The following is a 26998-nucleotide window of genomic DNA, read 5'->3' as shown; positions in this document are numbered from 1 at the left end:
CCACCCCATTGCCATGTGCCATTTCATGGTGAAATTCATGGTATGTGGTAGACTATTTTGTTCCCCGTACTTTTGTAAGCTTGGCATCAAAGAAGTTCTTGAAGGAAATTAATGACAAGCAGTGTACCATAAATTAATGACCCATATTTCTTGGGTAATTACATTGCACGAGAATAAAGGTTACACATCTCCATGAGAAAACCAATAAACGTTCCAGTTTGCTATAAATACAAAAGCATGGAACTGATGTCAGAAAAAACATTTACGGTGGCCTTCTGCAAACAGTGAATCCAATACACTGCTAAACAAATTACAGATATTTGACCACCAGATCTTAGAAAAAAATGGATTATAATAAAAAAAAAGAGAAGGAAAAAAATTAAACACCGTGATAATTCGTCTGTAAAGGGCCCGGAGCAGAGGCCCCAAAGAATTTAACACTTCCTCAGAGAAAATTCAACTAGAAACCATGTCAATCACAATAAGCTTGCCTTCGCCCCGCCAGCCCTGGCACTTGCAGTCCTCTCCCAAGTATCCTTTTCTCTCCACTTTTGCTGGGTCTAAGGGCATTCTCTGGAAAATTAAATAAGCACATCCAGAAACTACCGCTTAAGATGTCATCAAAGTAGCCCAGCAAGCATGACACCAGGATCAGTATATCCTGCAGGCGTAATAGGTGATTGTGGCTGTAATGGAACTGCAGCAGGGGCAGGAGCAGGAGCAGGGGGCATGGGTTGACATAGGGATGTTGACCAAATGTTCCTTGATAAACTCCTTCAACCTGTCGTAACAAACGTTTATAGAAATCTTCTGGTAGGACAAACCAAATAAAGGGAGAGTAGAGAAAGAGACGTACTCAAATGTTAATGTTGGATCTCCTGATGCAATAGTTATCCGGAGCTGGGTTCTGTCAGATGGATCTGTTTCAACTCTAATCTGGAAATTTTTTTTTTAAAAAAAAAAACCTATTAGATAATAAACTAATAAAGCTCCAATGTGTAGGATGGAAGCATTGACCAGAAAATCAACAAGTTGTACAAATTTAAGCTCAACTTGTTCCACCTTTTATTATAATAGGCTAAGAAAACAGGAATAGAATGTTGCTTAGGGAAAAAGAGAGCACAGTTTTATTATAATAGGCTAAGAAAACAGGAATAGAATGTTGCTTAGGGAAAAAGAGAGCACAGTAAGAACTCGATGACTCCTCTTGATAAGAAATAAGCCCACTACTCTGAGAATACAACAAAGACTAGACATGCAGTCTGCTACTTGTAACATAAACACAAATGCATAGAACAATAGGTAACTTTAAAATTACTCAAGATTGCAACATTATTCACAAGGTTGAAAAAGTAGACAAGCAACAGGGATAAACAAATTGCAACAGAGCATAAAGTGAAATCCCAAGGTCCTTATAGGCATACATTGCAATAGCCAATAGATAGGGCATCCCAATGCATGAGGCTCCCACAACTGCAGGGTTTAGGGAGGGTCAGATATAAGCAGCCTTATTCCCATGAGGTTTAGAGGCCGTTTCTGTGTTTCGAAAATGTGACACCCCGGTCACGATGGAGCAACCTTAGCATCACTCCAAGGCTCATACTCTATGCATTGCAACAGATAATTTTGTAAAATTGGAAAACAGCGGGGACCACGTAACCTCACACTTGAACATATCCCAAAGCAAGAGATCCACCAACATCTAGCCCTGGTGTCAAAGCTTCCGCTAGGAGAAGGGGATGCCCTCAACATCACAGTCACCAAGGCTTTGTTTGGATCCTGGTTAACCCATGGCTAGGGGGAGGTTATTCAATTATGCAGCCCAACACCATTGCCTTTTGGGTATTTGGATCCCCCTCCCTGCATTTTTTTCCTCCCAATTCTTCCCTTCAGCCCTCACCTTTTTACTCCTCTTTACTGCTGCCTTTTCTTGGTCCATATAACCCAAAAGTGGCACATAACCACTAATCTCATGCCATGTTAACCTGCCAACATATTTACCACACCAGCAAAAAGGAATGGATAAGCAGCAGCCAAACAACAGTTTTTTCAGCTTCATGAAATGGATAAGGTAGGATACCTATGGTTACAGTTATCCACCCCTTTTTAGCTATGTTGCAAGCAAATGCACCCTAAGAGGTTGTTAAAAGACAGTTTTAGTAATATAGGGCAGCAAGAAATTTCGTACCTACAGAAGGAATCAGAGATTTTTTATTTTCTTACCAGGCAAAGCATGGCTCGAGTGCCCTCTGAATAGAAGCCAGTGCAAGAAACCAGATTATTTGGATTTGTATCCTGATAAAGAACATCAAAGATTAACTATGTGAAATACGAAGGCAGTTAAAATTCAAACAAATGACAACTTACAAGTCCTGGAATAACTCCCAAGTGAAGGCTAGCAAACAAGTTTGCCATTTCAAGAAGAGACATTGGTTTTACCCCTCTAACCTGCTCAAATGGTCACATGCAGTTCATCATAAAAGTAGTTCATGAAGACATTAATATGCATCTAATTTACTACCAGAACAGAGGAAATAACTATAAGCAAAATGTGGTAGGGCATGTTCCACAAGCTGATGCTCGTCTCAGTCCCATAGGCCCTTAGGCTGACAATTATGGCTGTGGCTTTGATGATTCACCCCAAGCAGCATCAGTGACATTTAAAGACATGCAGAGGGCACAAGCAGTTTAATAGCAGCAAATGATAATGTGATTGGGTATAAGATGGCCATTTTATCAGACCAATACTCACTAAATGAAAAGAGACAATAGAGACATGTCACATTCAAATCCTAAATCAAAGTAAAGCAAGGAACTGCATGAGTCATCACTCTGATTGCATCCAAACCCAAAATGACATTTATATCTGACAAAATCTATCATCGATATCTAAAATGACAATTAACTGGAATGCAGTAAGTATCATTTCTTTTTGCCAATTATTTTTGTGACAGTCAGAGTTACCATTTGACTAAATGCCTCTTAATGGGCACTATTCAGAATCATGGCAATTCAAGGTCCCTAATCATCAAATTCTGCAGAAGATTAGGACGTAAGCAATTGAGAAAAGGAGAAAAAAAGATTGATAGCAAGGTCTGTGAAAAAGCAAATATAACAGTCTAGCAGATATCTATTGATTTATTCCACCTTCCAGGACAAGTCTCTATGGACAGCAGGTTAACCAAACAGTGCATGAAAGATAAAGCAGAACCCTTCAAATTTTGAGATGAAAAGTGGTAAAATGGTGCATCTTGGGTTTGTCAGATTTCTAAGGAGTAATGTGATGAATTTAGCTACTTCATGGAATGACTAAAAATCTTAGCTGAATTGGGAGTTGGTGCCCAATCAGATCCGGTTCCAGGAAACAGCAAAATATGGTAGCACATAGGAAACAAGCACAGAAGAGGGTATAGCAGCCCAGGAACAAGATGCCAGATACTAGCTAAAGACTACTAATTATAACACTAGTCTTTTGAAAGTCATTGCCACATCCTACAAGATAATAAGAAAAGCACTAAACTGCAGCACCATTCTATAAACCTCTCATCTCCTCCCAAACTTGGGACCATGTTGCAAGCCAAAAGGGTTGTGACAAAAATAACAAGGTGAGTGAATGGTATCGCTGTCACACTGACATTCCCCTCAAATTTCTCTTGAAATCAATTTTAGATTACAGGCATACTGTTAACAATAGTTTTATTTGGAATCATTGTCTCGGAAGAAATATATATACTCGGAATGTGTGTGTGTGTGTGTAACCAATGGAAAATGATAGTGTTGTTTCTTCCTCAATGTTAATATAATTGGCCTTGAGTAGTAATGTTTTATGTAACACGCCGCCATCAATCCTCTTTAAGTACAAACCCTTGCAAGAAATAGTATAACATGGCAAGGAAAGAACATGGGTTGGATAGCAACTAACACATGGACTCTTAGTATGGTGAAGAAATCAAACATGCAATGCTTTAATTGGCTGCTACAACAAATAAAATCTCTGGCTAGAAATATCAGATCATGAAACTGTTCCAAAAAAAATAGCATCTACATGCAAGAATTGTCTAAAATAATTTAACTAAGAAAATTCTTGAAAAGAGAAGTCATCAAGCACACTGTTTGCTGGTTTATTCGGTCATGCAAGCTAAGGGATTTTAGAAGCAGCCGACTTTTAGGTCAAACGGATTGATAAAACCTTGTCCGGTTTAGGATGGAGCAACTTGTGGATTGGGGGGAACTTATTACTGGTGAAGTTGTTTTCTATTTCTGGTCATGCTTTCCATTAGTTCATCTACCTTTGTTGTCTATTGACTCTATCCTTTACCTAGTCCCTTAAGTGGGTATGTATCTCATGTAACTTGGATTTTGGATTCCTTTTCCTGGATGAAGAGATAAGGTTTCCATGTACCATCCTTTATTGCCATTTTAAATTTTAATCCTAGTAAATAATTCAGTACCATCACATAGCATTGCATAGAATACCAAAATGACAACCTAAAAGCACTTTATATCTATTGGTTTCAACCTCATACATTCTTTTTCACCATTTATCTTCAGAAAGGACTAAATCAGGAGGTACGTGCAAGCTTACCACTTCTTGAAGCTTCAAAGGTGGTCCAGACAATGAATTCCACTGGGGGAAAAACTCTTCAGCAGAGACTGATATAGGTCGCAAAAACTTATTTAAGACAGCTGGAAGCTGTAGCTTTACACTAACCTGAAAGAAATAAAGTATATCACCATAAATCAGGAACAAAGAAAACATCCATTTAGAATTACAGACAAGAAGTTGATAAAACCAAGGTTAAAAGTAGGATGGACCACTGCAGTTCCAAATTTATACAAGAAATCAAGAACGGCAACATCCCTGCTTGCTCGAAGATTTACAACTTCAAGCAGGCATTGCACCTAGAACATGTAAGAGAGAAATGTTGATGGGCCATCACACAAGTAAAAGAATTCACAGAAGGCAACACATTGTAGTGCTCCTGACCTGTGCTCTAGGAGGAATAGTCTCAGGTACTAATGAGAGTTCCATTTTTAAATGAGATGGAGGCAATATCAAAGCTCGCACTGACAAGAGAGGTGAAGTATTCTTGTTTCCCAAGAAAAGAACAAGATGCCCATGATGGGCTCGCCACTCTGCTTTTATGCCAATCTAAACAAAAAAGACAGCAAATACAAACAAACATTTCATAGAAAAAGGAAAAGCATGGAAGAATCTGATTTCAAGACAGCATAGTTAAGTACCAAGCATGGTATTAGAATGAATACGCAGTATAGGGCATTTTACATGTCAATTATCTGATTTATGTCCACATAATAAAATAATAAAAGATGTTCGGTACCAACCTGAATGTAGGGGTCCTCATATAGCACCCCACTGTCTTGCAGGCACAGTGCATGAAACCTTTCTGCAATATTAACAATTGGCTGCAGAACAGGCAAAGAATTACTTGAACAGCATGGACAACCAAAAGAAAAAATAGGAAAGGGAGGGGGGATGGGTTACCATGAACCCAGGGCATGAGAACTGCATTATTTATAGGAAAAAGTTATTTATTCTAAGAGTAAGGAACGGTGCCATTTAAAGGTTAAGTGCAAAATAATTTGCATGTCGTATGCTAAAAACAAGATCATTGAGGTATCGACTATCTCAAAAGCTTGGAAATCTTAAGGCATGGAAAAATTATTTAGTACCTGGACTGAGTTTGATTGATCACCAACAGTTGCTAATGCTAATGCACCAGCAGCATCAGGAGTAGCTTCCAATGCTGAGATCATATTTTTCTCGCCTGAAACTGGAGCAGCTGGAGGGCCCTCCATTGCAAGAGGACCTAAAAGGTCTCCAAGAAGATCTGCTGATGGGGTAGGTTCTGGATCAACTTTACTGACAGCTCCATTTTCTTTGGTCAGTCCTTGATTGTGCGTACTAGCTTCCTGCATATATCCACAATTTTTAATGGACTCATCACAAAATGACCATTTGCAGGACCGTGAACAGAGAAGAGCAACTCCAACCATTTTCTGACTTGGCATTTTAACAAGGCCTAGCTGGTTGCCCAGAATAGATCCATTGACATGCTGCTGATCAGTTACAACCAGCGCATTTGACGTCTGTTGTTGACTCCGTAGTTTTATGGCGCTTTGATCTGCTGTATCAACTTCAGCATCTTCAGCCTTTTTCAGCAAAGCAGACTGGTATTGACAATGGTAAACAGAATTAGTTTCAAGCATGATGCCTCAAACACATCCCTTGCATCAGCCTTCTCAATCTTTCAAATAACAAAGTTTTGTCAAATTTTTGATAGAAGGACTTATGCAGATTTGTACCTGTCGTTCAGGAAACTTGGGCATTTCAGCCAAAACATCCACCAAAGCTGCACCTTTCCTACTCAGTACAAAATATTCAACTGCTCTTTGCTGTATCTCGACATCAATATAACTCTCATATCTGACCAAAATGCACATAGGGGTAAACTTTCAAAGTTATGGTCATGACACAAAATTTAAAATAATAATAAGAGGTTAAAAGCAGCACTCACAGAAATCAAATAAAAGACGAGCTAATGGTGAAACTTACTTTCTGAATATTGCCCAGATTTGTTCCTGCAGTTCTGGATAGGGGGGTTGAGTGTGCATCATTATCTTGGCATAAGTTGAAAGAAGGATGGCAACCGTAGGCTTTCTGAAACAGACGATATTCTTAAGCTTATAGAAAACGTGCGGCACTGTTATAGACAGGAAATGAGTCAATGACAAAGATGGAAAAAAATGATCATCTTACGATACTGTAGGAAGCTTCTCATTTATAATAGCAAAAATTTCCTTAGGTCTACAGCCAGGTCTTCTGGCCAAAAGGTGACTGTACTCCCCAAGAATATAAGCACTGACCTGTTGCAGGAGTTCAAATAAATAAGATTTCTGCAGAACTGCCATACTCTGTAATAAAATGCAACTCCAGTCCAAATTAATAACACTTCTCTGACCTAGAAATGTTTTGCCCTCTCATGAGTGAAACAAGTGTAAGCATCAAACCCAGAAAAAAAAACTTCACACTAAGATTGGGTAAAGCATTTCAAGTACAAAGCTTTTGACCTTGGACCCAGCTAAGTTGAAAATGAATATAGCTTTTAAGTCCAGACCAATCTCAAATAGGAAAAAATAGGCATGGTTTGGGATAGCTGTCTCACATTCTTTATCATGTCTTTGGACTTAAGCAAATGAGCCTACCAATACCTTCCCTACAATTTAATTTCCATCCAAGGTCAACAATATTTATGACCGCAATTGGTTCAGCTATAGATGAACACAGCCTAACTATTACCCTAGGTATTTCAGTATAGACTTGTAATATTGTCTATTTGAACAAAAAGTTTATCATCATGATGGCCCATGAATAGGCAGACTTGCTGCATGCATAGGGTTGATGAGAATAATATAACATGAAATTAACAGAAACTAAACAAGGAGGTTAAGTGGAGAGAAAAAAAAAAAAGGTAGCTAGGCAGACAGACAAATGGGGTAGGACGAAAATACTTCCTATCCAGTATTACTGGCCATAATCAGTCAAATAAGTAAATAATAAATTCTGGAACTTCATAATGGCTTTCATATGAAGAATCCAATAACACTTCAAAACAGAATCTAAATGGCTTTGGCAGTTACGCCCAAAATGTCAGAACAATAACTTTTAAAGGATATTCCAAATATGGTTGGGAGAAGACCAGCATTTATATTTGATATCATAAACACATTCCAAACCAACTTTAAATTGAAGTCCTTAATAACAGACCTTCCTAACGATCTACACCCATCTAGAGACCACCTTAATTTTCTTCTTTAGAGGACCAGAAAAAATGTTAAATATTTTTTAGAGGAAAAAAAAAAGGTGTTTAATATACGAACACTTCTTTAACCTGCATCAGAGTGAATTTGAATTTGCAAATTTAATTTCAGCTAGTTGAAAGTTCTGACTATTTTAAAGATTCCTTTTAATATTTAGGTTGAAATCTTTTCATGTGAACCATGTACTTTCATGCAAAGGACAAATCAGGTTTGCTCCAAGACAAAGCATGTTTTCAATGCCTAGCTTTATTAAATACTTTCAGTTGTCAATTTATGTGGAACATTATTGATCAGGGAAGAAATGGAGATTGGGACAAGACAGACACCTTAACCATTGTCTCATGCAAAGCAGGCTTGTCAAGGTACTCTCTCGCCTTGGCTGCTGCATATGGCTGATACATTACAAGAGTCAGATTTTTAAACAAAAAGAAAATGTACAGTGATAGCTTAGAAGGTCATATTAATTAAGAAAAGCATCAGTGCTGATCGCAAATTAAGTAGACCTGTAAATCTTCATTGTTGGTGACAAATTGAACCACACGATACCATATGTCGTCACTAACAAAATCTCCCGCTTTGTCAATCAACTGAAGAATAACATCAACATACCTATAAGAAAAGAAGGATTAGCAATTACAGATCTGACCAAGACATGAAAAACTTGAAGGGTAAATAGGCATTATGGAAGATATTATCACATCATAGATCCCACCCATCATAAAACTTAATCACCTAACCACCTCAGCACATATATTTGTATCAATACAAAGTTTCAAGCAAAAACCTGCTAATTTTACAGAGGATTCTATGGTAGACAGAAACAAAGGGATATCATATTCTTTGGAAGGTTCACGTCTACATAACTAAAATATGTTTTACGGTTTTACCAATCTTTTCCATAGGCTCAAAAACCTACCCCATGGATAGTTTTGCAACCACCTTCTTATAGTACTATGATGTCTTTATTCACTTCCATCCTATACATGAAATACCATGCAATCTTCCATCCATAGTCAAAACTGAGTCATAATAATTCCATTTAAATTATTTTGGACATCCATTTTTCCCTGATTAACCATTTCTAAGTTTCAGATGTTTCTTCTCCTGGAAGTCTCCATCTGAAAGGGTCAGTGCTACTTACAGTCCACGATCTCTGGAGATGAGTGTTTTTGCTCTTACAAATGTCTAGACACAAATAGCAGTACAGAAGTACTAAGCTGATTCTCAGAGCAAGGAAAGACAGCCACATCAAGTTAGCAAGCGCGGGCCTCCTGGGCCCAAACCTCTTCCTAAAAAGCAAGTAGGCCCACCATGTTACATGAGGCTTCCCCAATGTGCATTGTCCCTGATTTTAGTTTATATGAAAGCCAGTATTTTTCGGTACTTAGAGCTTGAAAAGGCCAATTCTACATAGAATATCCCTCAATAACACCACAAGTGTATTCTTTTTAAGGAAGCAGGAGAGGCCTTAAGAACACAACCTATTACCATCCAACATTCTCAAGTAACAGAAGCAGAACAACCACTAAAGAGTTCTAGAATAATTTTCCAACACTTGTTTAGTGCCCTAAACATAATATAAACCAAGGTTTTCTGCACCACCATGGGCTTCTGTACTGAGACAAAGGTACAACAGCTGTCTCGCCTCTAGTAGTCTACTATATGTCGGTACAACAGTGTACATTCAGTATGGGGTTCAATACTGAGAACCTTGATTCACACGGGCCTGACCCATCAAATTGAAAACCATGAATGCAAGGAATGAAGCGCAGGAATATGCCATAACTTCTCAAATGGTAAACATTACACTAATAATAAAATGACCAAGAAATGTATATCAACTTTGACTGTGGTTGGTTGGTCAGTACTGACTTTTTTAAGTTCACACCTCCCCCACCGCCACCACCCACCCCGGGGCACCTGGGTGGGTGGGAGATGACAGAAGATGCAGTCACTCCAAATAAAACTCACATGAAGAAAACTTCATTAACATATATTTGGTATAATTGCCATTTCAGATTTGAGATAATAGATATCACAACTCAGACATGGTAACTTATAATATAACCTTTAAGAACTGGTATTAAATAATCAATATCCTAGATATGTTCATATCCTTTGGCTGCCAGCCATTTCACAGCATCATGAAGATTATGCTTCATGAAAATTATGCTTCACAGTACAGACTCACCTCCAACCTATTCTTTTAAGTGGTATGGTGGTAATGTGCTGCCACCAGGGTCTGAACCCTGGACCTCCCTCAAAGGCAAGCTCCTAGGAGAGGGGTGCCAACCAGCCAAGCTAACAGCATTTGGCAGACTCATCTTCACCCTATAGAGCTATTCTTTTAGGGTGGAAAAAATCAAGTTTCCATGTGTTGTTTTCAATGAGAAAATTGTAATTTCCTCTTGCATTGCTAATTAATTGTTCTCTGACCAAAGCAGTGGAATCAAAATCTTTAAGCATTCTGCCAACCCTTGAAGCAAAAGTTAAAAAAGAAAAAATAACAAGACAATAGGATATAAAATAAGAAATAGTTTCACATAAAGCCCATGTGGAAGCTGGTATTCTTACCAAGAGAGGTCTGGGGCAAATTTCTCTGCTAGAATGGCAGCTTTTAGTGCCAGTTCTTCACGCATTGCAAAATCTGCTGTGCTCAGATACTGAGGAAAAAGAAAAACAGTGAGATGACTTGCTTAATTCAGGTGCCAACTGTAAGTATATGGTGTGTATTAACCAATTGCTATTGCAAAATCTGCTGTGCTAAGACTGATGAAGAAGGAGAGTTAAGATAACTTTCACAATTTGTATTGCAACTAAAAATATGCAACATATATTAATCTAATTAATAGTTATTTGTAGGCACTCATATTCAGAAAAAGCTCTTTCTATATCATAAGGTTCCCTTGTACCTGCAATAACTCCTCAACTATATCCTTGGCATTTGTCACATCACACATTCCATAGAGCAAATCAAGAGCACGTCTTCTAATACTGCAAATATAACAGCAATATGAGGGACAAGATTCGCTATAGATAAGGAAGAAATTGCATTTATGCAGGAGAAGAGGCATTCAATAAAATGTTTGACAATCCCATACCCTGCAAGTAAAATTACAAGTGAGCTATTAAACATGCTTAAGAACCACAAATTTCTGAATGGAAAAAAGTTAAGTCTAATATTGAAGCATACCAGCAGGAATATGTGCTCAAGAAAGGTAACATCCAAATACAAGAATAAGAGAAGCCATGAGCCCATGACAGATTTTATTTTTCCAAAAGCTAAAGCCAAAATATGACCTAAAATCTGTTACCACTGATTTCTAAATCTAGATACAGTAATTTAAGCCCTTACATACATCATAACTAATGGACCAGGAAAATATTCAGAGAACACTATGAGACATGAAGAACACCCACATTGAGAAAGGTTTGGAACTTTGGAAAGTAATTTATCCACATGAAGGAAGATAATGAACGCAACAGTTAGAAAAGTGAAATGTTTTCACCGAAAAAGGAAGCTTTTTCCTTTTTTCCCCTAAAAAGACAAGAAAGTAAATGGAATCTTTTCTTAGAAAAATTTGATCATGTTCAAGACATTTTAATCAATGTGGAACAATCTGGAAGACAAGGGGCACTAGAAAAAAAAATGTTTGGAAGCACTAGTGCTTATATTCCATTTCAGAATTTGACTTGATTTTACCTGCCACCGGGCAGGCAGATTTAAATTGGCTAGGCAGTCAGATTGAAACTGTCCACAAAGGAAAGCCAGAGGAAACTGAAGGTTCTACCCCCTTTGTCAGGAATGCTTTCAAAAAAGTGTTTGAATGTATTGAACCTGCACCAATCAGAGCCCAGAAGGATAAAAATGACCAATATAGATACACATATATATACATATAATATACTTTTTAGTTAAGAAAACCACAATCAATGAGTACTGCCCCAACTATTCTGATGGATTTTATGAAGCTCTATTTACAAGCGGTCCTATCTAGGGTTTTCAATTAAGTCATTTTGAGCTTTTTATGTACTTTGTCGCAACCTCCATCCAAGTTACCTCAGATCTTCCCCTCCTTTTCCTACACATCCTTCAACAAAAATTAATGTGCACCTTATTCTGAACTAAGAAAGGAATATTTTTATATTTGTTTCAATCAAACTGAGCACTAACCAAGTGGTCGCACCCATGCTCCACATGGCAGGAGGTTTTGGTTTTGAATCTTGGCGTAGTTTCCCACATATTTGGCCTGAATAACTATATTAGGTGGTTCTCCCAACTTCTAATATTTGAAGAATCAGCTGCAAAATTGTGCGGCGATGCCATCCCATGGAAAAGTGGACCTGAAAAGTATAAAATGTGGTAAATTCACCATGATCATATTTTTCCCCTCTTTTTCCCCCACTTCTGCATCTCCTTGCTGGTGGACAGGATCTAACAAAAGCAGGCCTCATTATTTAGAGATGATGCCGCAACTCCTAAAACCAACGACATACAGATGGGATACAAAATGGTAGTGTTAAGGTGGTACCGAAGGCTGGAAGTCCTAATAAGTGGCAGTGAATATCCAAATTTCATGGGGATGGACAGTGGACAAGTGATTAAAAGTCCAATTTGGAGCCAATCCCTTCCACATCAGCTACCATACTCTAATTCAGTGGTAGAGTCTCGCTAAGGATCCTGTGATTATGAAGCAATGATGCAGATGAACTAATTTTAGCTTAGATTATCATTTTTTTAATATATATCCAAGTTCTATTTGAGGTGCAGCTTCAATAAGCAATTTGCAAATCCAAAGTATCATGTGCATTAATTCATAATATGATACTACAATCATGGTCTGATTCTTGACATTATCGACATTGGGTGGAAAAACATTGGCACAGCTTCAAGCCCAATCCAGTTAATTCCTATACTTATGGGCATTAATTATGATATTAACAAGACAAGGATTTCCTCATTTTTCAGAAAACCCTTCATGGCAAGTCTATGACAGCATTGCTCAAGAACTAGGTTCCATGCTTTGACTTTGGCAACTTTTTTCCCCAGAATGCACAGCAGTGGCTCTAATAAAACCCCTCTTTACTTGGCCTTTTAGATGCAATTGAAAATAAAAAATTTTAAAGTTGTTAACCATGGATAAAATTGTCTCTTTTGTTATCATGGGGGTGGACTGGGAGTAGTAATTAGAACTCCAACTTCTGAAAAGACAAGTGGTATTCTCCCTTCAGGCAACCACCAACCATGATATTGGCAAAGTACGGTGGTTCAAACAAGCTATTTACCTAATGTCCTTCAGTCTCTTAATTGATCATTCCAGTTAGACAACAGATTTGGTAAGAAAACTTGCAGCTAACAAGAATTGCCATTAAGTATGTGTAGCATGTTTATATTATAAATTATTGTCTTCTGTATATCAGTATGTATACCTAAACACTATTATAACATAGAATGTACTGAATATGATTTACTTAATAAAAAAAATATACTATCATAATAGATATATAACATATCTAGGTTTTTAAGTATCAATACCAGCAACCAACTGGTACAAGGATCATACCAAGAGTCGGTGTGGTATGCTGAAACAGTATCTGCTATCTAGTGTTGGGTTTGGGGGCATACCTAGCACCAGTTTCCTCCTGATCTGTTATAGACTTATAGTGCTCCAAATACAGACCATATTTAAGATCTTGATATAAACCAACAAAATATAGCATATTTTAGTAGTACATGATGCTTACCGTTAGCAATGAAGACTTAAGCAGCATCAATATATTGAAAATATATGTTAACATGATATAATAGATAATATATTGTATAACATTTTAAATAATATTCAACATAAGATAAATAATTGTGGGGTTTTATTTCCACTGTTGCCCCTAGAACACAAATGGGCACTTAAACCTAGAGTAACCAAATTCCACCAATACCTGGAAACAGTCATACTTGGATGAGGGGCATCACGTGGAATAACGATTGAACCTTATTCTTAGTACAAACTATGATGTTTAACTGGAATAACGATTCCCCCTTATCAAACACTATTCCCCAACTAAATTAGGATGAAGTGTTCCTAAGGACTAACATCACAAATGAGTTGGTCTTTCAGATCAATGGCCTAGAGGATTAAAATGGTTTTCAATGCCCTAAAGAATGTTACCACAAGAAAATGACAGATAAATAAATAAATTTTAGTTTTAGTTAACAGCATACTGAACTCAATCATTTCCTAACTAGGCTCCCTACTTATAAAACTTTCTACTTGTGCCTCCCTCCCCAAACTTTCTTGAGCCCATATCATCTATTAACACTTTTTTCAGTTTGAATCATGATCCGAAGATGTTCATAAAGGTCAATATAACAAACTGTTGAAACGAGTTTTCCCAAACTTCTTTGAAAGTCACATTTGCTGACAAGTATTACATACTTTTTAATTTAATAGAGAATATAGTGTCACTGATAAACTGAAATGCACTAAGGGCCTGGTTAGTTGCTTGCAATGAGGAATGCAGTATAAATGGAGTTTCATGCAGTTACAATTCCAGTATTTTGAATTGTAAGTTAGCTGTCGGGTTGTCTGTGGTGAGAAATAAAACTTAAGGAGTCTGGTTGTGTTATATATAAGATACATTATTGAAGCATATATAAGATCATCATCTTACTGTGCATAACTATCACAATGTTACTGGGCATGACTATCGTAATATTATTACTGTACCTTTACATATAATATTATCTTGTCAAAATCTTGCAATGAGCCACAATTTGACACTGTTGCACCATTAAGCTAAATGAAGCTAAACACTGGATATCAGTTGCAGACACTAGAATTATATCAAGTTCAGTGAATACAACCAAACAGGCCTTAGACATTGCAGCCTAATGTACATGCCCAGACTAGAATACCATAGCTATTCTCATAAAACATAAGTATGCGTAAGGCATCTAAAACTTTAAGTGCCAGATGTAATTAGGATTTCATCGTAAAAGACTTCATTTCTTGACAATCTGTATGAGATGATCAACAGAAATAATAGATAGAAAAAGAGAGAAAGCATCAAGTCAAACATGCAATTTGGTGACATATACCAACAATTTTTTATGATCTTTAACAAGCTAAATTGGATCAGCAAATCACACAAAATTGTCAATTCCCTTTTAATTAAATCAAAAGTTCTGGCATGCCTCTGCAGTTGTTAGAGCCCACAGTAAATGCACTGCTCATGAATACAAGGAATGAAAAAGACTGAGACCCAGATTCATAGATTGCAAACTAAATTGACAAGTCAAACCAAGCTAACAAACAAATATAGATTATGAAGCAATGATTTGAAAATTTGAAGTAACCAAGATTATGATAGCACAGAATTTAGCATGAATATATGCAGATTGCTCCCAACATTTGTCATGAAAGCAAAAACCGTCAAGAGCCTGAAAGCTACCTGATATCAGGATCTTTCAAAGAAGTAAGGATCTGTGTTTGATGTCTTTTAATAATATCCTGCACATCTGTGATCAACAACATCCTGGTCATATTCTCCTGCACCAATTTATTAAAATTTATGTAAGAATACAGCTGATATATTTCAATATGACCAATGGGCTGTCTTTAAAGAACTTCAATATCCACAAATGATATACCTCCAGTAGTACAAATGCCCAAAGACCAAATGCAAATAAAAATCCACATTGTAATGTTGATTTTGAACACTTACTAGGCCAAGATATCGAATATTGGGTTCTCGGACAGCTATAAATTTCCCAAGCAAAGCCACACACTGAGACATCATCTCCTTTTCAGCATCAAGGTGCATAACCTGTAACAGAAACAATGAAGGAAGCATTATAAATTATTTTTGCCACCAAACACCGGGATCCCTATATCAGATATTGATTAATACCATCAAGCAGTAAAACTCTAGACTCCCTATAAAAAAGCAAGCTCCTATGGCAAAGATGCACAGTATCTAACACAAAATTTTGACAAAAAAGTAGAAGCTAAAATAGTCAACAAGCATCCAAGAATGAACAATCTTTCCTGTTTTGACTTTGAAAAAGGTCATAAAACTTAACAAGTGGAAAACTAGATAAACAGACTCAGCTGAACAAATGACCATAATTGCTAAGAATTTCTCACCAAGAACCATGCAAGCGCATGAAGAAAACAATTTTTGATTGTACAAACATATAATGTAAGTAGAAAAATCTACATCTATAGATAGAACCACCTTCAATAAAATAATAACCATGTATAAGTGAAATAACTTGAGGATTAACTTTCGAGATCAAAATAAATAGCTTTTATCTTTATTTAACTTGACAACTGCTTCATATTAAAACAATTTTGTAGACAATTAATTAAGTGTCTAATTGACTCAGACTTGGCCTTTACAGCTTCATTTATTAAAATTGAAAAATAAAAATTAGTTTTGATAAATTGAGACATTTTAGAATAATACAGATGCTTCATGGTAGTCCCAAAATACATGTAAGAGTTTCATAAACACCTATATTTTGTCCTGGTAAGATAACATGACATTATGGTTGAGACCACAAAATCTAGACAAAGCTAATTAATACAGTGCATTACATGCGCCAAACTTTAAGCCACAATCTTACCAGAGCAAGGGCTTCAAAAAGAACGGCATGTGATGCATTGTTCTTGTTAACATTTTTAACAACATCTGTGCCCATCAAAATACGTTGCAGAACCTACAAAAATGACATGGTATATGAGAAATTCTAAGCTAACTGAGCATACCGACATACTCCATTCCAGAAAAAGCTGTACCTCAAACAAAGCTCTTCTGGTGTTTGGGTCTTCAACAGTTGGAAAATACTGAAGAGCCTTCGTCGTCTTTACCTGCATCAAGTAAAACATCTATTAAGATGCTATGAAGATTTTTGTTACATAAAAGTTTAAATTTCCCTTTGTGATCCTTCAGTTCAGTAAGCAACATGGCGAAATGAAGCCAGCGCCTATAAGCAGCTGTCTTACAAAGTGCAAAAGTGCAGTAGGCTAGCTGAAACAGATCTCTTGTATTAAAATTCGGTGTGGAACTATATTCTGTATCCTTTAAATATCAGGAAGCCTACATCATATAGTGGACATGGAGAATGTGTGGACGAGGCATGCCTTGCAACAGCCATGCCCAATTGCCCATAATGAAGAAGTGCTACTCTGAGAAAGCAGCATATCGCCTTCCTATACCTCCTTTCTTATCTTCTATCCTCTCTCCAACTCTGTAACTAACCAGTCTAGCCAATTAAGAAGGCCATCCCTGACATACGACTTTCATGTTCTACAGTCAATCATGCTTTGTTGCTGAATAGTGACCAAATTGAAGAGATGACAGCCTTAACAATATAAATTAACAGAATAAGTGATATGAATGAATGTAGTTAGACTAATGGTCATCATATGAAAGTCACTCCATCTCTTCTCTCATTCAAAATACTGACCTTTAGTCAATAATTAGTATTAAGAATAAAGTAACAGAATTTCACAGACCTGAAGCCAAGGAGATGGAATTCCATAGTAAGTGTATTCTTGTGGAATATCTTGATTCCTAGCCAATCGTTCTAAAATTTTAACACATTTTGGAAGACAATTCCGATATGCTTCATTGTTATTCGAGACCAGTGCAACAAAAAGGCTCATGACAGATGTCAATACACCTAAATCACGTTCATCAAGAAGCTGTGACATACAATCCGACCTGAAAACAAGAAAACCCACCAAACATACAGTTATTTATAAATATAATAATGCATGCAAGCATGCATGTATATTTATACATATACATATATGCCTACCACCCATCTATATTGACAACATCTGGGTTCTTCCTATAAAGACGCAACAGGCATAGTGCAGCCTTTTTTCTGACTAGTGGTCTGCAACTACTTGAAATCTGATGAAGAAAACAGTAGCTCCTTTTATTAGCACTCCTCACATGATAAGAAATAGGAATGAAAATTTCTGATTATCTTACAAGCAGTCGTTGGACATCAGGAGCTAGTGATTCAGCAAACTCCTTCCCACCAATATTTCCTACCTGCAAGGAACAAGAGATATTAAAAAAATAAATAAATAAATAAATAAAGCACACAAACAAGCATAAATACACAGCCAATTTGTTCTTCAAGAAGTAATATATTTTATTGCCCACCATGGCACAACAAAGCAACATGGTCAGCAATTGTTATTCTCATATTCCACCTCAGTTTCATATGTTTCTACAGTTTTTGATTTTTTTTTTAATTTCTGAACAAAATTGATAAAAAATGAAATAAGTACTCTCGTGAAGTTACCAGCTTAGCTTTCTTAATTTTATTTTAAAGTTTGTCTAGACCTACTAAATTTCAGTCTTGATCCAAATTAAGCCAAAGGTTCCATCTATCATAAGTCGGAACCAAATAGTTGAATTATGGTTTTATACTAATGTATATGTGTGTGTATGTCACAACATTCTTCTAGTTAATTTCTAAAACTTGCTTGCCAAACTTCACCTTTGGTTTCACTCTTTCCAAGCATAGATTGTTTCTAAATGAACTCAAAAAATAACATGTCTCTCATTAGATCCAAAAAATACTACTCCATTACTAGATTCCTTAATTTGGTGGTAATGAGTTACAGAGGAAACAATGCCCATGTTATGTCTGAAGTGATAAGCCTACGCTAACCTCCTGATTTTCATAAACTCTAGAGGTAGAAAATTTCATTAATTATAAATACATTTAAAGGGATGCCATGCATTACTTTTTGTAATCACTTTTAGAACCATTCAAGATGAATGCAAGCTCTAATAAGTAAAGTTCGAAACATCAATAATGATTTTCAACCTAGTATGCAAAAGAGACATCTAAAAAGATTCATGTTGAAAAACAAAATAAAGATGACTTGACCAAATCACAGATCACCAACTGCTTGGTTGAAAAAGACTTAACCAAATCACAGATCACCAACTGTGTGGTTGAAAAATATCTCTATGCAGCTGTGACTAATGCTTGCATTCAATACCCATAACTGTGCTGCCAAGTGCCAAGACTACATTTAAGTCAACCATACATATTAACTACAGTTCAGATTCTAAGGAGAATTAATTGCCACAGCCCACGAGTATGAACACCCAATGTTGGTAGCAAGCCATAAAGCAAGCAAAACTGGAGTTCATGCAGAACTTTAATATCCTCCGTCCATGATATTGTGAAAAAATGAATGAAGCAGATGACGCTCAATCGTGAACACGTGTGTGCATGATCCCATGCATTCATTAATTATATTACATAATGAAGTAACTTGAGCAAGAACCATGCCAGGAGATACACAATTTCACACACATATACCCATTCTTAAACTATATAAAAACAGCTTAATTTTCCAATTTCTCAATTCCAAAAAAATAACCTAATCAGATTACTCAATTTCAATTAAGTGTTCCTAATAATCCTAATAAAATTTTTCTCTTAAATGGCTTAAACCATGCCAGACTTTCATAGAAGATGGGATTCTAACATTTCTGGTCTACGAGCAAAATTCAATTTAGCAAGAAAGGAATATTTCAAAAACTTCTAAAAAAGATATCTTACTGCATCTGGACTTTAAGACCTTTCAAGGGAGAAGGAAGAGAGATGCTTTCAAAGCAACAGTCAGAGGTAAAATATGACGCATAAAAAAAAATTATGAGTTATTTTCAGGTCCTTTTAGAATTAAGTTTTTTACATAATTATTCCAAATTAAAAATATTTAGCAACCATGTGCATCTGCATGTACATCACAACTGGTATATGTATACACACATATACACATAGATATATATATAACATATTCACAAAAACACCATCCATATAATTTATAAGTTAAAAAATAAAAAATGAAAGAATGAAAAATTGGACATCGTATAAGACATAAAGGCATTGGACATAATTTTATGTGATGTTATACCATTTCTAGCGCTCCCTCCCCAACTTTCTAAACTTAAGGAAGCTATACACCATGAGTTTGCTGAAAGACCAAGTAAAACATGAGGAGAGAGTTTGTTCACTGACATGGAAGAAGGAACACACGGAAGGTATCATAAAAACTTTCAATGCATCGATGTGTTAGGCAAGTTAAAGCAAGTTAAAGCACCGGAGGCACAATGCTGGTGACTGTGTTAGTTTGCAAGCATGATTAAGCCAAATTGATGATCATGGAAGTGGCATATCATAATAGAGGCAGTTGGACTAAGTGCCAATACACAGAGTCTACTATTGAAAGAACCTGAATTATGCCACTAATGGCTTGGATATTTTTTGAGAAAGATACCTCAATAAGTAGACGAACCTAGTGATGTCAAGGACATAAGCTAGGGTGTGATGACATAATTGACAGAGTAGTAAAACAAATCAACAGTACATAAAGCAAACAAGAAGCAAAACAAATCATATGGACAACTATTTAAACTAGAACAATATTACGCCAAGAATCATCAAGCAGAGAATGCTGAAGGAATTAAATATATTGACCCTGTCAAATGTCATATATTTGTCAAATTACATATGTGGTATATTCTACTCTCACCAAAATTTGCATAATTGCATTTACATTTGTATGTACAATCATGAACAAAAACAAAGATGATGTCTTTACTGACAGGTTATATGCAGATGTTTTTTTTTTTCTTTTTTTCCCTTTTTTTTGGGGGGGTTTGGGTGGGGGGGTGGTGGGGGAGGGGGTAATAGGATGTCAAAAGAATGAGAGATTTTAGCACATTTTAGTGGGTTACCATAGTGCGTTTGGAGGTCCTTGGTTATTGGTGGTATGGAATAGCTGAGGGGAAGTACTTGTGGGCAATTATGGAGAAAAAGTGCAGAGTGAATGAGTGATCAAAGATTGTGATAGGGCAGTAAGCAATCATCAGAAAGAATTAGAGATCAGCATGTTTAACTTCTTCACGGAGGGATATAGCTCTCTCTGTAAGGTATCTTTGGTTATGGAATGAATATTTTAAGGGATATCCTTTGTATTGTTCAAGGGATAGACCTATTCCGCGATTGGCATCTGGCCGAAGGAATAAATGCAGGGAATAAGGTACATTTAATATGCATGGAATTTCGAGATGCTTTGGATTTTATCATGAATAAATGCAGGGAATAAGGTACATTTAATATGCATGGAATTTTGAGATGCTTTGGATTTTATCATGGAGACCAAATCGCCCCCTGACTTTTCAATGTGTTTAAATAGTGGATAAGGGCAAAAAGGTAATTGGGGACGAGCCTACTCTACAATATGTCTAATCCACCAAAATGGTGGAACAGCATTATACCATATGAGCCCATGTAAAACCTGACACAATATAAGCCCTATTTCATGGCCATTTTTTATATTTGGCAATGGTATCCCCTGCTTATTCCGCAACCAGGCCCTAAATGTGCAATTTGTATGAGCATGCATGGATACAACATCTACTCTAGTTTCCCAAGTAATAACCAAAATATTCCCTACCACCAAAATACTAATTGATCATCCAAATTAATAATACACAGTGATCATGATTTGTTTATCTTGAAATGCATGCCAACCGAATAGTATCTGTTTGAATTTTCCCAACCATGATTAATATAAACCATTTACTTGTTATGAAAGAAAAAAATGTTTGGTTGTTGATCATGTGATGCAAATTTAGAATCCCATAGAGCATTGGTTCTATGGTGCTCAGTCATTTTGAATGAGTACGCCATGATAAACATGTGAATCCTTGAGTTTGAATGTCCCAGCATCCATTTTGACTCTAGGGCTTAACTATTCAATCATGCCCCAAAAACAAAAAAGAAATAACTTATAAGTATCCTCAAAGTTTTAAATCTCATGGGATAGGGCCATCTCGATTTTTTTATGAAACGAAACATGCCGCCGTCCCACCCCGTCCCAACACTTGCGACACAGGATGTCCCAAGACATTCCAATCAAGACGTTGAGACACTAGCAGGACGGCCCTATCCCGATACATGAGATAGTACCCCATCCCGATATCCCGCTGGGATCTAAATCCTTGAGTATACTATTTGATTCAACCTTCCATATCACTTGACACTATTTGAGAGTCAAAAACTCCTCCCCCCATCCCAGCCTTTATGACAATGAGGATTAATTTTTAACACATTCTTTCTATCTCTTATCATATGGAGAATTAGGTCAATGAAAAAAGAGGTTCAATTGAAACCCTCTAATCATATTGCCATTTCATGTAAAAAAATCCTTACCATTCATCCACTAAACTGTAATCTGTTTAGATTGGTTGTTTTAACATAAACATAAAACGTCAATATATGTTCAAAATAGTGTTGCTTATGTATCCAAGTATGTAGACATATGTGCACCATGCATGGGTGGCTGCACGCTGCAGTGCTTGTTTTTATGAAGATTTGCTGTATCAAAACCCATAGACATGGCCCTTGTAGCAGCAGAGTTCATGTGGGCCATAATTATTGACATGGTTGCAACAAATTCACTCATGAAACATGTGGATACATGCATAGATGTAGTAGAAAGTATTAAACTAAATTTCTGTATGGTATACAGGTGATCAAGTTTTGGTGAAAAAGTAACCAATGCCACAGCATGAGCAACATTTATAAAGGCTTATACAATGTACGAAGAAGATTAGTTCTAAACAAAGAGACATCAATTAGAGTCTGCACGAGCACAAATTCTCAATCTAACAGAAGGGAGCAATATCATACCATTGTAAGTGCCAAGCATTGGAAGGTTTCATTTCTTCCAATTATATCATTGCGTACAGCATTTATAACCACTCTTAGGAAGTCATGGTTCTCATTGAGTAAGCAAGATGTCACAATGTATCCCACCTGCAGCATCATCCAGTAATATACAAAAAGAAAGCAATATGAAATCACTTAACACGTCATTTTCAATGAAAGTAAGCTGACATCATCATGCATCACAGATGAACATATATATCATCATCAAAATATATGAAGCCAGAAAGTTCTAAAATTCAGGATCTTGGGCAACAAGAAAATTACTGAGTTTGGAATTCCCATCATCAACAACATAATTAATTCAGCCATTCCATGAAAAATCAACGTCTGATAATGAACAGAGAGCAAGGACCATTGCCTACAAAAACAATTATTAGCCTGCAGAGCAGTTATATCTAATTTTCATCTATTAACAGCTTAAAAAAGTGAATGGTAGTAAATCATATGAAAGAGAGGAGCCATTGTTGTAAACAACTTAAGAAAGAGCCTATTTGAAAACAAATAGAGAAAGCTACGCTATTCATAGAATATTTTGCTTATATGTTGTAAGAGAAATTCTTCATGGCAGCAACTGGCTTCATGTATGCAACAGCTTTTGAGGCATTTATGTTATATAGGAGGGAACTAGGGATAACTGGTACTTAACATCTTCTATACTCGTATTTCAATTGATACACTGTGTGGAACATCATCTCTACCTAGCATCCGTGCATCCACAACCACATATATGCATATACATGTATAAAGAATAGCATTGTCTATAAACCTCACAACACCAAAAGGTTATCACATTCTAGAAATGATAAGAACCCCATATTCGAGCAAAAGAAAGGAAAGCATCCTGGTAAAATATATATAGACATTCTAAAGAGTTAATTAACTTGAGGATCTGATGCAACACAAAACTGCAAAAATGGACTAAGCATATGTTACCTGCTTCTCAGGATACTTTGGTGCAGATATTAAAGAAATAGCCTCCATATGGCCAAAATCAACATCATAGCCCAGCATGTAAATGTAAAGCATTTTCCAGACATATTTCTTTTTTTCATAAGGTGTCAAGCCCTGTCAAAGAAAGCAAATTTTACATCTCTATCTTTTCCACAGCAATTGAATAAAGAGACAGGGTTTCCAATATTAATAGGACTACCAGAAACATGCATAATTCAAAGCTAAGGTTTCCAAATATTAACAGGATATCAGAAACATACCGACTTCTCATTGTCTCAATGTGCAAAAAAAAAAAAAAAAATTAAAAGGCTTTTTCATTTTCACATCCCCTAAAGGAAAGGTTAGCAAGAAGAAGGTAACAAGCATCTGATGATCAATATGGTAGCCAAAAACACAAACAAAAGTTAAAATAAATATGTGGTTCTTAAAGAATTGGATAATACTTTGATCTGAAGAGACACCTTTTTCAAAATAATCAGCACCTAAGAGAATGTTTGAAGTTGTTCCAAAGAATGGTAACAAAACTCTATACTTCAAGATCATTATTATAACTTGAATTAAGAATGATGAAAAAAGACAAAAAAACTTGACTGTCCCAAAGTAACATCACTAAAGCAATTGCACAACCACTGGCATGGAGGAAACTAATTGTATAATGATCTTCTCTGATTTTTCTTGTATAAACCAGCATTTTTTTCCAAGGAAGATAGACTAAAGCATTGTTTAATAAGACCAAAGCAAAACTCAAAATGCACAAAAAAAAAAAAAAAAAACTTTGATTTCACTCAAAATCAGTCCAAAATAAAAGTCTGTTTTCTCAGGTTTGGCTCAAATAAACTTACAGGGACATGTTTGACACATAAATGGGCAGAATATGCTTTGTTTGAACATTTATTCATTTATTCATTCGTTCATTTATATGAATTTCAAGAAGTATTGTATCAAATTCGACAAAGATTTTGCAGATTTTGATAAATATTGAAGCATCTAAGTGTTTGATTCCAACAAATTCAATAGAAAAAAGGTAAATTTTTTCAAAGGTCTCCAGAATTTTTAAGTAACTTTTTGGGAAAAGAGGTTCATGGAGTAGATTGGGACCAGTGAAAAATGAATTTTCAAGCTCTTTCCTTCAATTTACAAAATTCTAGCACAAATTTCATATCTGCAGGATCAAACTAAAATCCGAAAGACTTTTTTAGGCATACATCTGAAGCCAATCCTCATTACTCTAATATTTTTATACTTATCATCTCCATGTGTAAATTTTGATTCATGTAATCATGAAATATAGAGGGATCATTGCTTGATGCAGTTGTAAAGGGCTTGGGTTAACCAGTGCAATGGCACAGATTCGAGTCTTGGGATAGCCACTTTGAGCAAAAAAATGCCAAAGGTTAGGTCCGTCCTTAGGTTGTCCTTGCGATTGCCTGGACCATAAGTGGGTAATGGTGTAATCATGAAATATATTGATATCTCAGTCCTACATTATTTTACACAAACATTAGCACAATTCATATCACACGAGCTCATCCTTTTTACTCATCCAGTTGAAATGAGTTAAATTACCATTGAGCAGTTAATAATTTATTACCCTCTAAAACAATATAAACATGCTTCATGACATATTAACAGAATTATCTTGAAACAACCATAAATGTATCTTCAAATATCGTAAACTATGCAATCCACTTTAAATTATCCCGACTATGTTATCTTACATCATTTTAGGTTTTATTATTGTCAGTTCTTTACTTTTGGATTGTTATATCTTTTATTATTTTTTCGTTGAAACATTAGCAACATGAAACTTCTACCTTGGTTAATGCATCCGCTTTAGAATCTCCTTTGAAACTTGTTCCCACAACTGCTTCTAATTGAGGAAACTAAATCTGAAAATGCTGAAAGTAAAGCTCATTCTCCCTGACCAGAAAACCAGGATGAAGAGCAAGATCGTAAAACTTATTCATAGATTTTAGTGCTGATTTATGTTATACCTCAATGACATGATCTTTTGGTAGCATTAAACATACCAACAGTGTCATTTGACCAAGCTATCGTTGACAATAAAGTTTTATATAAGATTAGATTTTTTTTTTTACTATGTTTTTTGTTTTCTATATGGTTAGGAGATGTCTTGTTGTAGTCCATCGATTATATTGCTTTGGATTAATTTACTTTTGAAACTCATTTGATATAAGCTCTATATATTGAAAACATGTTTATTACTGACTTAATTCTGTCCAGTAATTAATTTTCATATTCAAGGCTCAATAAAGAGAATATATTCATGAAATCTCCTCCAAGTGGTGGGATTTCAATGAGGCTCTATTGGACGAGAAATCAGACTCCAAGTTAAAGAACAGAATTCACACCATTGACTATCTTTTCCCGTCTTTTTGAATACCTAATCTCAGAAAAAATATGAAAGGGAAAGATTTTAAGTTGATGTTTCATTCATGTTCGTCCTCATTTGAAGTTTCTTGTTTCATCGTATCACAATTTGCAATAATCATACAAATCTAGTCAGTAACATACGGAATTTGAACTTGAGCTCTTTGAGAACAATCAAGTAATGCCGCAAGAAAACAAATCATCCGTAGACACCGTTGTCCCCACGCCTCACCACCCCCCCCCCCCCCCAAAACCCCCTCCACCAAAAAAAAAGAAAAAAGAAAAAAAAGACCACTCACACAAACAAAAAAAAAAAGGAAAGAAAGAAAAAAAAAGCCATGGGTTAAAGATGCTTCTGAAGCATGGTCGAAATTTGAATCCATTTGCCGGAACGAGCTAGATATTGATGCTCTTATTTCTAAAGAAGTAGTTCAAATAAGTTAACGGACGGCGTGTTTCGATCGATCATATGGACATGTCTCAACAATTCACTCCAGAATCTAGTGACTGGCAGCAATATTACAACCGTGCGCACAAAACCAAGGCTTTTAGCAAGAAAAGGGTGAATCAAGAAGTGAAAGAGATGAGAGGAAGGAAAAAAAGAAGCTGACCTTCTCGTTCTTGAAGCGGGTCCGGATGTTGCCGAGCTCCTTGTCGATCCTGAGCCGCTCCTGCTCCTTGTTCTGGCAATTACGGACGTCGCTGATGAAGACGGATAGGCCTCTCATCCCCGACAACGCCATCGCCTCCTCCTCCGATCCACCCTAGCCCGGCGTATCGGATCACGCCCGCCACTGGACCTGATCGATCGGAAGGCGCCTCGGATCCGCCGGATCTGCTGCCGGATAGAGAGAGAAAGAGAAAAAAACCCGGAGCTGAGCAGCTGTAGCGGACTTGGAGAACGCGCCGATTGCCTTTTCTTCTCGCTTCTATATTTTGTTTCCCTTTCTACTAATTTTCTCTCTTTTCTCTATCTGGTTATTTCTTTCGTTATATATTTTGGTTTTCTTTTCGTTCGGCGCGGGCCAAACGGCATTC

General features: G+C 36.3%; 1 protein-coding gene across 11 annotated transcripts; it reads right to left on the bottom strand.

Annotated features, from left to right (window-relative positions):
• Nucleotides 1-124: 124 nt before the first annotated feature.
• On the bottom strand, nt 125-26998 carry LOC105043580 (AP-2 complex subunit alpha-1). 11 transcript variants are annotated; one of them, XM_073255758.1, is made up of 29 exons: nt 26572-26997; nt 23552-23683; nt 22580-22705; nt 17845-17907; nt 17666-17763; nt 17361-17568; nt 16641-16712; nt 16469-16561; nt 15565-15666; nt 15292-15389; nt 10755-10836; nt 10417-10505; nt 8346-8451; nt 8169-8234; nt 6782-6888; nt 6578-6682; nt 6328-6448; nt 6016-6192; nt 5695-5934; nt 5347-5427; nt 4988-5152; nt 4816-4902; nt 4586-4711; nt 2368-2448; nt 2224-2295; nt 2081-2132; nt 1666-1985; nt 857-936; nt 724-781 (listed from the first exon to the last, which is right to left on the bottom strand). In XM_073255758.1, exons 1-27 carry the CDS (start codon nt 26701-26703, stop codon nt 1981-1983), a joined length of 2886 nt encoding a protein of 961 aa, XP_073111859.1. In that variant the 5' UTR covers nt 26704-26997; the 3' UTR covers nt 724-781; nt 857-936; nt 1666-1980. The 11 variants fall into 11 exon arrangements, with proteins under 11 accessions (XP_073111858.1, XP_073111854.1, XP_073111857.1 ...); XM_073255754.1 differs by having other exon boundaries at nt 1666-2132; XM_073255757.1 differs by lacking the exons at nt 1666-1985; nt 2081-2132 and adding an exon at nt 22883-22976 and having other exon boundaries at nt 125-781; nt 5695-6192.

The sequence above is a fragment of the Elaeis guineensis genome, chromosome 4, assembly GCF_000442705.2.
Source record: "Elaeis guineensis isolate ETL-2024a chromosome 4, EG11, whole genome shotgun sequence".
Taxonomy (NCBI): Eukaryota; Viridiplantae; Streptophyta; class Magnoliopsida; order Arecales; family Arecaceae; genus Elaeis; species Elaeis guineensis.
Note: the sequence above shows the minus strand (reverse complement) of the source record. Positions and strands in the feature narration are given on the sequence as shown.